The sequence below is a fragment of the Stegostoma tigrinum genome, chromosome 1 (assembly GCF_030684315.1).
Source record: "Stegostoma tigrinum isolate sSteTig4 chromosome 1, sSteTig4.hap1, whole genome shotgun sequence".
Classification (NCBI taxonomy): Eukaryota; Metazoa; Chordata; class Chondrichthyes; order Orectolobiformes; family Stegostomatidae; genus Stegostoma; species Stegostoma tigrinum.
In genome coordinates this window covers 117,003,930-117,021,893 of record NC_081354.1, presented here as the reverse complement: position 1 = coordinate 117,021,893, position 17,964 = coordinate 117,003,930, and the positions used below count along the sequence as shown (strand labels likewise).

The 17,964-nt window shown below is 38.4% G+C and overlaps 1 protein-coding gene across 6 annotated transcripts in view; it reads right to left on the bottom strand.

Annotated features, from left to right (window-relative positions):
• Positions 1–2,575: 2,575 nt before the first annotated feature.
• Positions 2,576–17,964, bottom strand: part of fat1a (FAT atypical cadherin 1a) — a 185,085-nt gene continuing 169,696 nt past the window's right edge. For 3 of the 6 annotated variants that reach the window (XM_059648069.1, XM_059648075.1, XM_059648056.1), the window contains 6 exons: positions 17,080–17,190; positions 16,359–16,984; positions 13,535–13,672; positions 6,858–6,917; positions 4,648–4,683; positions 2,576–4,120 (listed from right to left, as the gene is read on the bottom strand). In XM_059648069.1, coding sequence (XP_059504052.1) covers positions 3,495–4,120; positions 4,648–4,683; positions 6,858–6,917; positions 13,535–13,672; positions 16,359–16,984; positions 17,080–17,190 — 1,597 coding nt within the window. In that variant the 3' untranslated portion in view covers positions 2,576–3,494. The remainder of the gene's footprint in view (positions 4,121–4,647; positions 4,684–6,857; positions 6,918–13,534; positions 13,673–16,358; positions 16,985–17,079; positions 17,191–17,964) is intronic. The other 3 variants (XM_059648062.1, XM_059648070.1, XM_059648071.1) reach the window with 3 other exon arrangements.

Sequence of the window (17,964 nt, the reverse complement as noted above, 5' to 3'; positions counted from 1 at the left end):
GTAACCTGCATACGCCACTTCCTCCAACAGTTCATTGCATGTACGAACCACCCTGAGAACAAGTTGCTACAGCAAGTCACTAATACAAAACACAAGTACATCTTTTAAGACAAAATTGGATAATGATTTGAAGCAGTAATACAAGGCTATAGATAGAACAGGATGGTTAGGTCAGTCCAAAACTAATCCTACGAGTCGACACAAGTACAAGGGACTAAAGATCCTCTTCAGTACTATAAGCTTATGAGTAGTGGGCAGAATGGTTTGGGAGCTTGAATCGGCAGATATAGCATCAGTGGAGTCAAAGGCTGCAAGTCAGAATTCATGGATCATGATGCAGTTGCTTTAAAACTCTGTTGGGAGTAACAATAAGGACAGTTACAATGGTGTTAGGGAAAGCAAATCTCATTTACAAGTGTCCACCGAAACATTAGGAGGCTATCAGTATGTTCCACCACGAAACAAAAAGGGTGTAACGTGGCTGGTGATAGGGGAAGGCACTACCAAATTATAATTCAAAGACTTCTCAAACAGGAGAAAACACTAACATTTGCTTAAAATCTTAAAAATGCTGCTGACCCCATTTGGACTGTGGTTTCGTCCTCCCATCCAGACCCATTTGGGTTCATTCTTCCATCATTGTGCAGTCCATTTTGTAAACTTTGCAACTCCAGGCTCTGGAGTTTCTTGCTTTTTTTAAAGCATGCTTTAAAAACAGATAAAATTTGAACACTAAGTTAATGGATGAAAATATAATAAGAACCAAAAGAACTGTGGATGCTGTAAATCAGGAACAAAAATACAGTTGCTGGAAAAGCTCAGCAGGTCTGGCATCATCTGTGGAGGAGAAAAGAGTTAACGTTTTGGGTCCGGCGACCCTTCCTCAGAACTGACGGTGGCTGGGAAAACGTCAGTTTATCTGCAGAAAATAGGAGGTGGGTGGGGTGGGGAGTAAATGATAGGATAGAGCCCAAAGACAGAGAGAGACAGTCGGACAGACAAAGGAGTTGCTAACGATCAGGCTGGGAGGGTGAATCGTTGTTGATGGGACTGTTAGTGACTAACAACAGGGGGTGTGTAGTGGCAGGCTATGTGGTAACAAGGCCTGGTGTGTGGGGGGTGGGGAGCTGGAACATGGGGGAGCTTAGGCCCTAAAATTATTGAACTCAATATTGAGTCCGGAGGGCTGTGGGGTCCCCAAGCGGAGAATGGGGTGTTGTTCCTCCAGCTTGCGCTAGGCTTCACTGGAACACTGTAGCACGCCAGAGACAAAGATATTTGCCAGGGAGCAGGGTCGTGCATTGAAGTGGCAGGCAACAGGTAGCTCAGGGTCTTTTTTGCGAGCAGAACGTAGGTGTTCTGCGAAGCGGTCACCAAGTCTGCGCTTCATTTCCCCAATGTAGAGGAGACCACATTGTGAGCATGAAAATATAATGACTTGCTATTGCATATGTTTTCCATTTGTACTACGAGTCTGCAAATACAGCACAGAAGTACAAAATTATGTACTTTCCTCAATTTGCTACTATATATAATCTTTAACATAAATAATCATTAAAATAAAAAATCAGTGTGAAAAGATAATTTACAACAAGTCTTCAGTCACAAAAAACGTCATCAATTTTTTGAACTGAACAGACAAGAGTAATAGGAAAGTGACCAAAATAATTGTTGGTAAACTCAATTTTCTATTAACAAAAGCCTATTAGCACAGTTGTTGAACAGTCCATGAAAGAAATGTGCATTTGTTAATTAGTAGCATTTGCTTAAAACAGAAGTTTTGAGAACTTAATCTTCAGTTTAAGAAATAAACTTGTCAAACCTCCCAACCTATAGTAAAATAAAACAATGAGCTGTGGGTGCTAGAAATCTGAAACAAAAGCAAAAATTGCTGAAGAAACTCAGGTCTGGCAGCAGCTTTAGAGAGAAAAGCAGAGTTAATGTTGAGTCCAGAAATTTAGAAATCTTTCAAAGAGCTTTTCTCAAATGCAAATATATAATCAAGCACTCTCAAGCTGTTATGGGATAACAATATCCAGTTAAAGTCAAGGTTTTTGGCACATGTCTGACCTTTGAAATTTAAAGCAAATCTTTAAAAAATGGAGTTTAAGACAAGAAATTTGACAAGCATAATTAGCAGTACTTGTTAATTATTTTCATTTGTTTTGAACATTAATGATTTAAATTGGACAAAAATATAAAAGACTTTTTGTTAGAGTATTTAAGCAATTTAAAAAAGTTCCTGAACACACTACAACAGTAAAATAAAAGGTTTTCTTTTTCATTGTGAAAGTAACGCACAATTTTTCTACTATAAGTGGATCAATAAAGTTTTCCAGAATAATTGCAGACATGTGAAGTGTTAAGAGAAAATAATATGTAAAAGGTCCTGAGTTTCAACATAACATCTTGATCTTTCACCAAAGCTACAGCAAAAGATTGGGAAATGCACACTGAAATTCAAGGACGCAATATCCACAAAGTATTTGAGCAAAGCAGTTTATCTAATGTATTTCTGAATTAGTTTCTAGCAATGTTCAAGTAACTCAATTCATAAAGACACAGTAAGAGGGAATTCATTTTCCACAGTTTATTACCAATGCAAAGTAAGAGAAAGTGTTTGCTAATGGAAGTTTCATTTAAAAAAAACCTTAGGACCATTGCACCACAAAGACAGCTTGAGAAAGTCATTGTCAGATTTGGCAAAGTTTTGGTTCTAAAAATTCAGTAGGTCCCCTTTCACAGAAATGAATCCACACAATTTACAAATAGAAATGCAATCACTCACTGTTAAGACATTTTTATAATATCAGACCCAAACAACATAGAGAAACAAACTGACTCATTCATACCAACTTGGCATTTTGGTACATTCGGTAAAATGTTAAGGGTGAAATGTTTAAATTTACTGGAAATAATAAAATTAGGATTAAAACCCCAATCACTAGTTTGCACATAACTGTCAGGGTATGCCAATGTCAATGCAAGTGATTAACATATTTAAACAGGACTAAAATTCTGAAAAAAATCCACATAATATCTACAAAATCTAATTTAAACTATTTAAATCAGAACTGTACATTAAATTTACAAAAGAAATTGCAGGACAGTGAAAAGTCTTTTTAAAAAATTAATCTCTGTATTATTAGAACTACATAAATACAGACCAAGAATACCACAATGATAAGGTGTTTTGTTACTCTAATGTCAGATATCAAAATCCTTCAATACTCTGCATGTTGATACTGATACAAAACAACATTCTGAAATGGCACAGCCAATGTGAATGAAATTTGTTAAGTCCAGTTCCAGTAACTCAGGTAAAAGTAACTGATGTGTAGAAACATGCTGCATGATCCAGTGCAGCCATGCTGGAATTAGCCAACAACACTTGCAAATCAATATGCAAAACAACATTGAGTACTTGTCAAATATAGAAGCTGTAGCATGATGCATTTCCGTTAAAGCCCAGGCACTTTAATTTTTGTTAATCATCAGACTTCTGTGTGTTGTTGAGAATCCAGTGGTGGAATAGTCACATCAAAGTGGCCTTCATCCCCACTTTCATAGTCACTCATCATGACTTCAGATTCTTCCATCTCACAGCACGCTGAAACATCAGAGCAAGAGGCAGTAGTGGATGTATACACAGACATAGACAGGTTATCCATAGTGGGTGGTTCAAAGTCATCATTGTATGTTAAAGAGTAGGGTGGGAAGGTACCCCTGTAATTGCCTCCAGCAGGGACTGCATTCTGAGGTTCTGAGAGGTCCGCAGAATAGTGGTGATGGGGTAGATACTGATTCATGTTAAAATGCTGTCTATTTTTTGATGCTGAATTCAGACTTCCAGCCATGGGCATGTCCCGGGGTGGCTGTATGGAATCAAACTCATTGTAGTCCGGGGGCAGTGGCGGTAGTTCCTCGTGAATTGGAAAACCATCTGGAGGAGGTGGGAAATCACTTTCAATATCATACCCTCCAGGGTAGTAGTCTGTGTCAATCGCATTAGGATCAGAATAAAGAGGGGCTGGGTGCTCCACAACCTCATACTGTGGGTACTCTTGGATACCAGGGAGCTGAACATTTGGCATCCAATCAGAAGTGTCCCAGTGGTACGCTTTTGCACAGAAAAGAAAAGGAGAAAGATTAGAACATTTGGCATTGAACCAGGCCTTTCGTATCATCCAAAAATCAAGAACACAAAAAATAATTTATACAGAATTGGTAATTAATGTTAGTGCTGATTGAAGTCTCCACAGTGTAACAGGACACAGTTGAGATGGCACAACTCATTACAAACGACAAGACAAATACATCTTTACCTGCATGTTTTAAAATGACATCAATTGACAGCCAGCACATAACCATAACAAATGTACGTGGATTTAAATTAGCGAGCAATGTTATTCTGGTTATACTGTAAATGCAGTCGCCACTGTGCTTGGATAGAAACTGGGGTATGATTTAAAAAGGTAAATCTTATTGATTTTCTACCACACACATTAATGACTTAAACCAAACATGTGAATAATGGATTAACAATGCACTCTCTTGCAGCTATGCAAATTAACGTGCAGTGAATGTTAAAGTGAAAGAGGCCCAGGTGTGAGTACGAGAGAATAAAGGCATGCAGACAAAAGTCACCTCTTGGGTTCTTGAGGTCATGACCCGCAAAAGTTTCTTTAGATGGTAAAGAGCAGGAAAGGGAAGAAGAAAACATGAAATATTAAAGCACCAAAATTCTACAGAAATGTCTATACTAGCATTCCATGTGCTTGCTTGCAACAAACATTTTAATTGCCTGCTTGCTACACACATACACTTTAAAGCAGTTAAGTGCTGTTTACCAGAAGTGATACTTTAAAACCCTTCCATAATATCAAGAAAATGGCTGTGAAAATTTCCTAGTTCACAAAGACAAAATAAATCTGACTCTCACTTTAGAATTCTAATTTTAAAAAAATGCTGTGAAAAGTAAAAAAAAAACCCAAAGTATTCTCAAGCTGAAATGCCTTTCATTTAACAACAGCTAAGATATGTAAATAAATGGTAGAAAACACCTATAAATTTGACAAAGAAAATACTCAAGAAAAATGCCATACAATGACCTAATAATAGAAGTCAGTGAAAAGTACTCATTGGTACAATTTTCTCTCAAAGTAATGATTGTCCTAACTTAAGCCTGAGTTTTAAGGTTAGATGCTTAAACAAAATGTTCTCAATATTCTACTCCATTACAAAGCTGGGCACTTTCAAATTATTCCTGGAGGTAACATAGATGATTCCTGGCAGGATACACTGAAAACAAAAAGGCTAAAATATTCTGTCCACAATCACAGGGCACAACTTGTGTGGGCTCCACTTTTACCAGTGTTCCATCATGGGACACTATATACTGACAAAATGCAAATTTAAATGCTAGCGTCAGATGCAGAACTGACTGCAACTCCAACGGATTACACCATTTGGCCATTTTTCATGTTGCAAGGAAGAAGCAAATAGTACACAAATTTGGTTTGTGGTGGATGCTGGGTGCACAGTAAAAATGATCACTAAGGCTGGGAAATTTTCAAATTACGGGTTGTACTCCACAAGCACAATTAATCATATCCCCCACATTCTTCAAATTTAGGAAATGGAAAACCTTGCTCCTTTCTCAGTAAAATGCACGCAAAAATAATATTCTGATCTTATAAATGAAAGGAGGAGAGTGGTGTGAATTGAATGGGGAATAGGGAATGGGGAGTATGTGATGATTACGACCACCAGCTGCCCCTCCATCACAACATTTCTCAACTTGGCATACTTGACCCCCTACTCACTCCCTCTTGACCCCTACCCCACATTGAAACTTAATCAAATGTCTATTTAAATAAAAGGCAACACTGCAGTAATATCTGGGGATGGCCTTAACAGTTTGAGAGTGGGATTTTCATACTAAAGGGAAGAGAAATCCTGTTAGCAATTCTCTGAGCAACGAAAGCACAGACTGGGAACTCGCAGATTTCAAAGTCATCCCAGGAAAAGTTTTCATAGAAAGTAAAGTAAGGGAGGTCTGGTGCTTTAGGCCTGGGACTTTAGGAAATGATTTGGAACCTGTGCGGAATTGCATTCTGGAGACGAGAAGAAGCGGGTGAGTACAAAGCACAGTGGAACAAAATAATGGGTTCATCCGTACTTTACATGCTTCTCATCCACTGAATTTGTGTGCTTAGGTATACTATAAACTTGAATATTTTACTGAAGACTAGCACACCTCACTAATCTTTGGCAACTTGCTCCTGTTGTTATTGCTGGTCCAAGTCATTACTCAAAAATAACACCAAATGTCTTAAATGGTTGCTAAGCAGTTAGATATTATATTTTCCTGGAGAATACTAGTAGTCTATTTTTATAGAATGGCACACAACCTGGAGAAAGAGATAACTGACAAATAGGAGGCAAGCAAATAGAAATGCCAAAGTTATTAGTGAATTTGCAACAGGTCATATGCTCCTGAAAATGCATTGCTACAAAACCACATATAAAACTAGTTCCATTAGGTGAGGACAATCCTATTCTTTAACTTTTACATGGAAAAACTGAGAGAGAAAATATGCTGGATAAGGGAGAAAAAAAAAATCAAGCTGCCATTGTTGTTGTTAGGAAAATGTCACATGTTCTATCAATGCTAAGGGCTCTTACTGGGAAAAGGAAATTAAAATTCTGAATCTTTTCATAATTAATTGTAGTCAAACTACTGCTACATAGATAAACAGCACTCTCACTGCATTTACATACATGTTAAAGACATACAAGAGTTTAATTAGCCACAGTACACTTATAACTGAGCTTTGTAAAAAAAAAAGATATACCTTCTTTTTCTACCGAGTCAACAACTGCATTGACAAGGTGTATTACAGTCACTATGGAAGCTTGCAGGAGGATTGGGAAGGAGCAGATTGAAATAAATTTACAATTAGTACAAAAATTTAAAATACATTCATATCATCTCCATCCTAGCTTGGCTGTTGCTTAGAATACAAATTTAAAAATGTAGAGCTAAAAATTATTATTTTCAGTAGCAACAATATGATTAGAACATAATGAAATAATTAGCAATGCCCAAACATCTGATGGGCTCATTTCAGTTTATGAGACGTTTGGTAATCAGTAGCTGTCCCCCATTGGTTCTCTGGTTAGTCTTTAGCTACGGTTTTGTTAATGAGAAATGTACTTCAGAATTGTTTCTAGAAGTTTCACAGAAAATTCACAAGGAATGGAGACAAGCACAAAAAAGTCATCATTCTCCATTGCCTCAAGTGGGTATATCAGCTAATTTAAGTAAGTTGTGGTGCCTATTTAATTAAGAGTAAAATATGCCCATAAAAGAAATATCAGAAAATACTAACTTGCTGAGGAAAATTTGAGAGGGACAGATATTTGTAGGTGTGATGCTCTTTAACACTGTGACAGTTCTTGTGGTTGCAAAAACCCAAGAGCAAGGTACTGAGGTTAGAAAACTGCAGCACACTCACTGAGAATAGCTACATGCTTTCAAAAATAATCCCAATCAGGACATTTTTTTAAAAAAAAAGGTTAAATGCCTTGGTTGTTACAAGCTGGAGAATTTAATTGCAAGGCATGCCATCTGTGAGCAATTAACACAGATTCCTATGGAGTTCACCAACAAAGCCCTACATCGACATTTTCAGGAACATAACTGGAAACAGACTTTCTTGGTGAGCACAGCTCACTTTACAAAGATGTATGTTTCTCAAGTCTAAAGTACTGCGTTAATCATCATATGCTACTGAATTCAAGTTGAACAATTAAAGCTGCACACCTATTATCGTTGGAATGTACTTGCAGTTTCCTGCCGAAAGACTGTAGATGAATTCATATTTATTCACAAATTTACACAGCAGTGAAAAAAGCTATAATGGAATCCTCGATAAAGATAAAGGGAAAACAATCAGCGGCTAACTGAAAATTCTTTAAAAACCGAAAGGACTGTGGATGTTGTAAATTAACAAAAACAGAAGACGCTGGAAAAGCTCAGCAGGTCTGGCAGCATCTGTGAAGAAAAATCAGAGTTAACGCTTTGGGTCTGGTGACCCTTCGTCAGAACTTAGAAAATTCTTGATCGATAAAAGTGATTAGATGGAGAAGCATTTCAAAAACGAACAAACAGTCAGTCATTCAAGAAATTTGCCAAATTTCCCTAGGAAGTTACAAGAATGTTCGTTAATAATTGAGAATGCTTCAAGCAAGAAATAAGTTTCCAAAAACAATAATATTGCTGAACTGAAAAAGAAAACAAAACTAAACTAAAATCATGAAAAAATATTCAAATTTTGTCACACTATATATTACAACACTCAAATCTTCCACCATTGCCAATTTAGATCTATTGGCATGGAATTTGACTGAACAGACAACAGAATACTCATTTCAAAAATGTGGTGAAGATATTCTAGGTATTTTAAAGATTGATCTCTCTCTGCAAAATCTAATTAATGTTAAACATTTATGTAAGGCTTGACATTAACTTGTAGTTTATTTCAATCTTTGTGGTGAACAAATGGACAGCAAGGGATTTTCTCTCTCAGATGGTACTCAATCTTTAAAACCACAAAACACTGATGCACAAGTAGGGCATTTGGCCCATCACAACTGCTCCAAAATTCAAATAAGGCTGATCTGATAATCCTCAGCTCCACTTCCCTGCCTTTCAACCCATAACTATTGATTCCCTTACTCATTAAAGGATCATATCAGCTTTAATAATACTTAATAACCCAGCCTCAATAGCACTCTAAGAGGAGAGTCTGGATAGCCAAAGGCAGAAAAAAATATACCCTTGACCTCCATCTTCCATGTTTGACCCATTACACTGAGATTACACTCTGGCTCCAGATTCTTCCAAACAAGGAAACATCCTCTCTGCATCTACCTTGTCAATCCTCCTAAGAATCTCATATGCTTCATTAAGATCACCTCTCATTCTTTTGAACTCCAATGAGTACAAGCTCAACTTATTTGAGCTTTCACCTCCAGAAAATCCCTCAATGCTCAGAATCAATGAAATGAACCTTCTCTGGGTCATCTCTTATGCCAGTATATCTTTCCTTAGATAAACTGTTCACAGTATTCCAGATGTGGACTTATACATACCGTGCATAATTTTAGCATGGCGCCTCTATTTTTATACTTCATTCCTTTCGAAATTAAGGTCATCAAAACATTTTGCCTTCCATACTACACAGTGAACTGGGATGCTAGCTTGTGATTCACGCATGAATACTCCCAAATCTGTGCTGCTGCTTTCTGCAATCTTTCACCATTTAAATAATATTCTCAGTCCTCTATTATTCTGACCAAAGTGCACAGCCTCACATTCTCTCACACTATGTTCCATCTAGCAAACTCTTAACCACTCTCTCAACTCATCTGTATCCTTCTGCAGACATTGTCTTACTCATTCTTGCCTCACCATCTACTTTTCTGACATTTGCCAACTTGAAAATAGTACATTCCCTTCTGTCATCCAAGTCATTAATACATATAAATAAATTGCAGCCCCAGCAGAGACTCCTGTGGCACTTCACAGGTTTCCATGATGAAACTGCCTCTTTATCCAACCCTGTTTTCTATTAGTTAGCCAATCCTCTAACCGTGCTAATATACAACCCCATATCATATGCTCTTATCTCACTAAGTTGCCATATATGTGGCATCTTATTGAACGCCTTTTGGAATCTGTGGAATTCTTTACCACAAAGAGCTGTCAAGATTGTGTCATTAAGTATATACAATGCAGAGATAAGAGATGTCTGGTCAGTAAGAGAATTGTGTTCTGGGGTAAGCCAGGCAGTGGGAGTTGATAGTTATCTCATCATCCATAACCTCTTGAATGATGTCATAGTCTTGATGGGCTGAATTGCCTACTTCTGGTCACGCAAGTCTTATGGTCTTTAGTGGCAGTGAGCATAATTAGTTATATAATAGCTTAGGAGAAGTGGTTCCCTAGTCTGCAGGTCAATTTCTTGAAACTCCATTTAATATAAAGCAGGAATTTTAACACAGTAATGGAAGAGATATTGTTCAAGTCTTTTATAGAACCAGGAATTGTCTGAGGAGGAGACACATGACACAAAGACCTGACAGCAGAAGGCCAGAGCCATTAATTTACATGTAGAAACTTAAACTAGCACTAAGGATATTTAATCACAGTATCACGTTCAATATTAGTTATGTTAAACTAGCTAAAATAGCTACAAGTAATTCCTTGAGTGATATTTCAAAACCTGAAATATTAGTTAAACTACTTATACTTAACATGGCAAGGGAAGCAATGTATTGCAGCTGATCTATGTGGGAGCTGGTGGATACCACTGTGATTTATAGCAATCACATCTGCACTAAGTGCCTGCAGCTCAAGAAACGCTGGGTCAGAGTTGGTAAACTGGAAGTCACAGCTTCAGATTGCACAAATCATCATTTCACAAGGTATGGGACAGAGAAGACAGGTCCTGGAACAGTCAGTGCCTAGGTTGGATTGAATGTTGTAGGGTCATTGCTAAGATGAGATTGCTTAAGAAGCTAAGAATTGGTTAACACTTGAACTCAGAAGTACCTACACTGGAGGGTTTTGATGCATTGCATGTAATCATTCAAGATTTCCTAACATTCCAAACATTCTAATATTTTCCTGGTCAGTGTCTTGTTCTGCCTCATCTACACTGTATAGTTCAATGAAAAGCCATTGTCTTGACTCCTGTCTTCCATGAATTCCATATTGTCTATCATGACTCAAGCCAGTGCTTCCAAAATTTTCTTTCTCTAAACCCATTTTGAGACTTAAAATGTATTGTGGTCCCTAGGGGGAACTGAGAGAATGCAACTGAGATATTATTATATGGTCAGAACTACTTGTCTGCCACTGTTTCCTCAGTGATAACACTGCACTTATATCTTGTGTTCATGGTGCAACAGAAATGCTTTGCAAGATTCCCATGTTAACTAATTTTGGGCAGTTTCAGTTCCACTCCTAATTTATATGTTTAAACAACGAGCTGCGTCTAATTTAGCATCAACTGGACAGTTCCCCAGAGAGGCTTTTCCAAGCCGCAAAGTCCTTTGAGATAACATTCAGGATATCAAACAGCTAGCCTTTTGTCACCTGCCTCACGATGGAGTGATTAAACACATCCCTGGCCTCATTTATGAGATCCATAGGGTCTCGAAGACTTTCCTGCAAAACACCAGGGATTCAATCACCCACACCAAACACATTATCATCAAACATGAAAGGACAACTCTCTTGTGGATTCAATAGTTGAAAACATTTAAGGGAAATATCCCTGAGCAGTATTCAGCCTCTTTGTTCAAGTGACTCTAATTCATGCACAATTTAACAATGACCGCTGACAGACCATCCACCTGTGGGAGGTTATCATAGTTGTTACTACTATTGCCTAGCATCTGCATTCATGCTTGCAGCAAATGTACAACCACAAGGGGTTATGGACAGAAGGAAACCTGAAGCATATGTTTCTCCAAGCAACTTTTGCTCCCCAATCCACATGTGCAAGTGCATCAGCACCAGCAACAGAGCAACTTTGGGCAAGCCTGAGTATAAAACAGCATCAGATTGGAATTTTACCTCTTAAGGGAAACTCTACATAATTAGACTGTGATGAATGCAAAAGAACCAGGACTGTTTAACTCAGCTTCTTTAGTGATCCCTGTGGTCATTAATGAGCAGCTTTGGTTTTAACAAAAAACAGAAGTTGCAATGGATCCAAGCAGTAGCACCAATACAACTTTAGTTTTTATTTGGATCGCAACCCTTTCCCCAACAAGGACTAATCTTTAGCTGGATGCTGTCAAAAATATGCAGCATCTGCAAAGTGCAAGCTCCTTGTGAAAACGTAACAACCACCACAATGTGTGTATAACATGACAGGGTGGCCCCAAGTCCAATTTCGAGCCAGCGTTGTAGACGCTGGTATGAAAAACAGTCGAGTTTATTTCTGAGCCTCTAATAGTGATGTCAAGCAGAATGTGATAAATGTCTTCACTTGGAAGGACCTCATGAGATCCTCTAAGAAATCATACCAGAAGGTAAGACTACTCAAAGTTAAGCTATCTTTGTGCATTACAATCCATTTAAAATGCAGCATTACAAGATGACAGTTCACTTAAAAAAAAAATTAGATCGAGGTTAAAATGAGCTGGCAAATCACTACTGCAGAAGGCAATTTCCAAGCCATACGTTTTGACAAACACAGATCTGATTCAAAGTTCTTGATTTTGATCATTGCCATGCAGATGAATCAGTTTATATTCTTGAATCCAGCCTGCAACTTACAAATAAATGTTCTTTCGCATAGGCATATGGCAAATGGGCTTCTTTTGTGTTTGTACCAATCTGAACTCAGGATTTTGTATACGGGCCTTATGAAATCACAATTCTGATATTTCAAAACTAGCATGCTGTCTTAAGGTATACTCACATCAAGTACCGAAAACAATATTCTCCAAATTATACATTACATCTGATGTGAATTTAACAATTAGTATCAGATACTGTAGCTTCACCTAAAAAGACAGTGAGCTTTACAGGCCACTGATGAGTTTTAGAGCTAAATTTTGGGAATTCCACTTTCCCTCTTCAATGTGGTTCTTTGCATCATTAACTGCTGACATAGTTGGAGCCTTTATGCCAATAAAACACAACAACCCAAGGTCGACCTCATGTAAAATGGCAAACATCTCCACTGATGGATCTCAGCAACTTTTGTCTACCATTTGTATTAGTGACATGAGGGAATATTCAGGACACGGTGTCAAATGTGTCATAGTCTCATTACATGGAACTTTATTTTGAGTAAATTTATTTGGATATGTGACAATGTGCCTCTAAGGCAGGTGGGGACACTGTCACTGTGCTACAAGAGCTTCAAGGTCTTGCATCATTATAATTATTTAACTAAGTTTGTTAATATTAGCAATCAAGAATTAGTGGCTCTCATGAGCCACATAATATTAAATCAGCTAACTACAATTTTTTTTTTTTTAAAAGTTGCTACTTTAATTGGAAATCAATAGTTAACAATGAAACTATCAATATCAGAGAATCCCAATTCTCTCAAACTTCCAACAGAATATTCATTAAATCCTGTTCTATTGAGACCTGACCTAAATGGGAGGCAAAAGCCTCAGAAAAATGAAATTTTCCTATAGCCACTTAAACATTCTAACAACATGTCTTAATTTTTGGATTTCAATACAAAGCTGGAAGTCACTTCATTAGTATGATGTATATACAATATGCAATACTGAAGATTTTTAGTAGGCTTTTTGTTAGTAGTAAATGAACAGGCAGTGAAACTACAGGCATTAATTGCAGCAAAATGTATAACCATCTTTAGATGACTGTTGTAGGCAACTGACAAAAAAAATCCATTGAATTCTAAAAACTTTGGTGTCCTCTAAAAGAATCAAACTGCTAACAGTATATGATTTTGATGTCTGAAATTCTTACCGTTGTCATCGCATGATTCAGACTGGAAGGAGCTAAGGGACTGTACTTCTGAGATGCTTCCTCGTGTGTTAAAAGGATGACAAGCACTGTCCTCAAGAGGCTTCTTAGACAGACAGGGATCGAGATCCACCATTTTAGCTATTAAGTAGACAAAATCAAAGTGAATTTTTTTTAAATGTCTGAAAATCCAAAAAAGACTTGTGCTTTTAGCGGCTGCAATGTACAAAGCTTGTATAATAAATGGATTAATAGTGTGCACTTTTGGAGGCAAGAGAGTTTGAAGAAGTCAAAACCATGTTTTATTTGCATATCAAATAGCATGTTAAGGTTTTAAGTATTTTGTAGACGAGTTCTACTGCAGAAGTAAAAACACCTTTGTCAGGTTTTTTAAACTGCTAATGACTACTTAATGTTTCTAATTCAATGGCTGCTTGATTAGCAAAACAATATTTAACGGGTGCATATCATAAAGCTACTTGTAAAATATTCTAAAATAACTGGGCTTGAGCTCCTGATATAGTTGTCAATTGAACAGTTAAATAGGAGTTAGATCATAACGTCCCATAAAATTTGCAGCCAACATTATGAAATAAATGTTCACAATGTAAAGGAAAGAGCAGATAGATAAGTAGGGAGTTTTAATTTTAATTTGTTTATGGGATGCAGGATTTGCAAGCTGAGCAAGCATCTGTTGCTCATTAGTAAATGCTCTGGAGAAGGAGGTAGTGTGTTATCTTCTTGAACTGCTATAGTGCTTGGTGCATAGAGAAGTTCACATTGCTGTTAGGAAGGTATTTCCAGGATTTTGACCCAGTGACATTGAAAGAATAAACACAACCAAATCCAGGACAATTAGGTAAAGACCTGTGGATAGGAGAAATCAGAAATGAAAACAGAAATTGCTGGAAAAAACGCAGCAGATCCAACAGCATCTGTGGAGAGAAAGGAAGCTTGAGGAAGGATCATTGGAACCGAAGAGTTAACTCTGATTTCTCTCCATACTTGCTGCCAGGCCTGCTGAGCTTTTCCAGCAATTTCTGTTTGTGCGCTCAGGACGATGAGGGACGGGCAATAAATGCTGGTCCAGACAGCAATTCCCACAGCCAGAAAACAAAAGTTCCAAGTAAGAATTGTAAGAACAGCCAATGCTGGAGTCAGAGGTAACACAGTGTGGAGCTGGAGGAACACAGCAGGCCAGGCAGCATCAGAGGAGCAGGGAAGCTGACGTTTCAGGTCAGGACCCTTCTCTATTCGAAGTAAGAATGCTGTGTGGTTCTGGAGGGGAACTTGCAGGTGGTTGAGCTCCCTATCTGTTGTTCTTATCCTTCCAAATGGCTGAGATTGAAGATTTGGAAGGTAAGCAGTCTTAGTGAGTTGCTGCAGTGCCTCTTGATAAGTAGTGCATACTGCAAACATTGCAAAGAGAAAGTAGAAGTTGAAGCAGGAAGATGTGGTACCTATCAAGTGAGCTGCTTTCTCCTCGATGGTGTCCAGCTTCTAAACTGTTGCTGGACCTGCACTCAACCAGAGAACAGTATTTCACCACACTCCTGTCTTGTGTGTTGTGGGCAGGCTTTTGGGAAACAGGAGGAGTGTTATTTGTCACAGGATTCCTAGCCTCTTCTGGTTACAGTAGGCTGGTCCAGTTCAGTTACTGGCCAATGGTGACCCTCCCAGCAAAAGTCTCACTCCTGACTTCCCTGAGCTCTACATCATCTACAAGGCATAAGTCAGGAGTATGATCAAATGCTCCCTAATTGCCTGGATAAATGCCTGCTTGATTGCCATCATACACTTAAACATTTACTCCCTGCACCACTGGGAAGCAGAAGCAGCCACGTGTACCATCGACGAGATGCACTGGAGAAATTCACCAAAGTTCCATCGACAGCACACTCCAAACCCCAACTCTGAGCACTGAGAAGGACAAGGCATCAGACACATTGAAATAGCACCACCTGCAGGTTCCTCCCCAAGGTACTCTTGATTTGGAAATACATCACAGTTCCTCTATTCATGGGTCAAAATCCTGGAACTCTACCCTTCACAGTTGCAGCAACTCCAAGCAGCAGCACACAACCACCTTCTCAAGGAAATTAGGAATGGGAAATAAATATAGGTGAGGAATACGTTTGCACTTGTGTCAATTCTCTGGGGATAGGTATCACCACTGGCAGTGAAGAAAACCTTGCAGCTAGCCCCACAAGTTGCAGTGTGGCAATTGCTTTCAGCACAAATCTAGGTAGCACCACCTGCCATTCTCTGAAGTGTGGGAAAAGCCGATTAAAATCATTTCTCAGTCCTGTGTGGGTGCATTCTGTCATAGCAAATATCGCCACCTTAATCAAAGAAGAGAAGCCAACTCTATTTAACATTGTTATGTTGTCCACATGCCGAATGAAGTAATTTCATGTGGATGCTGTACAATCTTGACTGCTGATAGAATCATGCAATTTGTACTCCTTGTTTACTGCCTAAAACAGGTGTCATCAACCCAGAACTTGGAATATAAATGCATTATTACAAAACTGAACAGAAAGGGATGGTAGCGGTTCACCTATTTGACTACTGCGGATACTAGAAACCTGCAAAATAAAAAAAGGACAGAAAATGCTGGAGAAACTCGGCAGGTCTGACAGCACGTATGGAGATGGAAACAGTTAACGGTTCCAACCGATATGATTCCTTAGAATTGTTAACTATTTCTCTTTCCACAGCATGTGTTGACTGGAATACTGCAGCAATTGTTCACAGGCAAAGTGAAAAGGAAAGAAATGGCCAATTTACAAAGGATGAACCATAATGACAATATTAAAATACTTACCATCGTAATCATAGTCCCAACTAGGTTTTTGTATGGAATCACAGTCTGAAGGAGAGTTGGATGGAGGAGGAGGTGGTAGGTTTGGAGCAACGCTGCACACAGCCACTGTCTTCCGGTGACCATGCGTAGAGTCAGGATTAAATGTGCTGAATTCTGGATGTTCTGGTATAGCAGATCCCTCAAAAGAATTTCGATCCAGATTATTTCTAGAGTCACTTGGAATACTAGGCGTGTAAGAGATTGGGCGAACAGGCACCTGAGGTGGAATATCTGAATAGATGGTTTTGTTAATTTTAGAGTCAAAGTAGTTCTTTTGCAAGAAGGTCGTAGCTCCAATACGTTTTTCACCGGTATCTTTACGTTGCTTCTTTTTACAAATCTTCTTACGGAAGACAACAAAAACTAAAACCAGGATGAATATGGAAGCAACAAAGACTATGATTCCAATGACTTCTTCTAGCCCAATGTTCCAGGGCGTTGATACGTACTTGTTAACAACAGTATCGTCACAAAGTTTTCCACCAAAGCCATGGGTACAGTTGCAAATGAAGGATCCATAAGTGTTTTCGCACTTTCCTTCATTAAGACATGGGCTTTCATGACATTCATCAATATCAGCCAAGCATCTAGGACAATAACAAGGTGAAAGGAAAAGTTGAATTCCTTTCAAAGAAAAATACTGAAAAAAAAATCTAAAACTGCTGTTATACAAAACACTTACCTTTCTCCTCGGTAACCTTGCTCACACTCACAGACAGGCCCATCAAGGCTATCGATGCATCTCCCATTATTTTTACAAGGATTATCTTTGCAGTACGGACCCAACTGACACCTAAAATCAATACAGATTAAATCACTACATTGCTTTATGCCACAGGAAGTATTTCAACACAGCAACTGATCAAATTTAAGTTTTTGTGGCCAGATTGAAACCAAAGAGAAGATTAAGGAAGGTAAAATGCAAATTGGGGGGGGGGATAAAAATGGCGGATGATTAACTGCCGATTATGCATCTGCCAGATCTCCTTTGCATTGAAAATTGTACCTCTACCAAATCTGAAATTTATTCTCTGTGAACAAAAACTACTTGAGCAGGTCACAGTTCCAATCAATAACAATGAGACTGACCTCTGCATATTCCTCGCGGCAACGCTCTAAATGAAGCTCGAATTTAACAAAGGAGGCTGGGCTGAGTCAAAGAGGGCTGGGACAGAGTGGGGAGAATTTCCTCCAGTAGGAAAGAGCAGCCCACACTTCCCTGCCTGACAGGAAGCCTCACAGTCAAAACAACTGGCCCAAACACACATTTTGCCTCCAAAATTCCCTGCTGCATTTAAAATAGAGGCAGAGGTGGAACCAGACTTCAAGATTCTCTCAAGAGGCTACAGAATGGACAGGAAAGTACTGGAAAGGCCAACTATTATTTTACAAGCTCCCAGACTGCTTTCAAATACTGAAGGCTGTAAAATCCAGCCCTAAATATATGAATGCTTCACTCTAATCAAACAACTCATAAAATTCTGTTATCATGCACCATCTTCAAAGTAATAAATACAGACACAACAGTTTAAAATGTGAAAAATATGCTTTCAATCTCAGTAATATA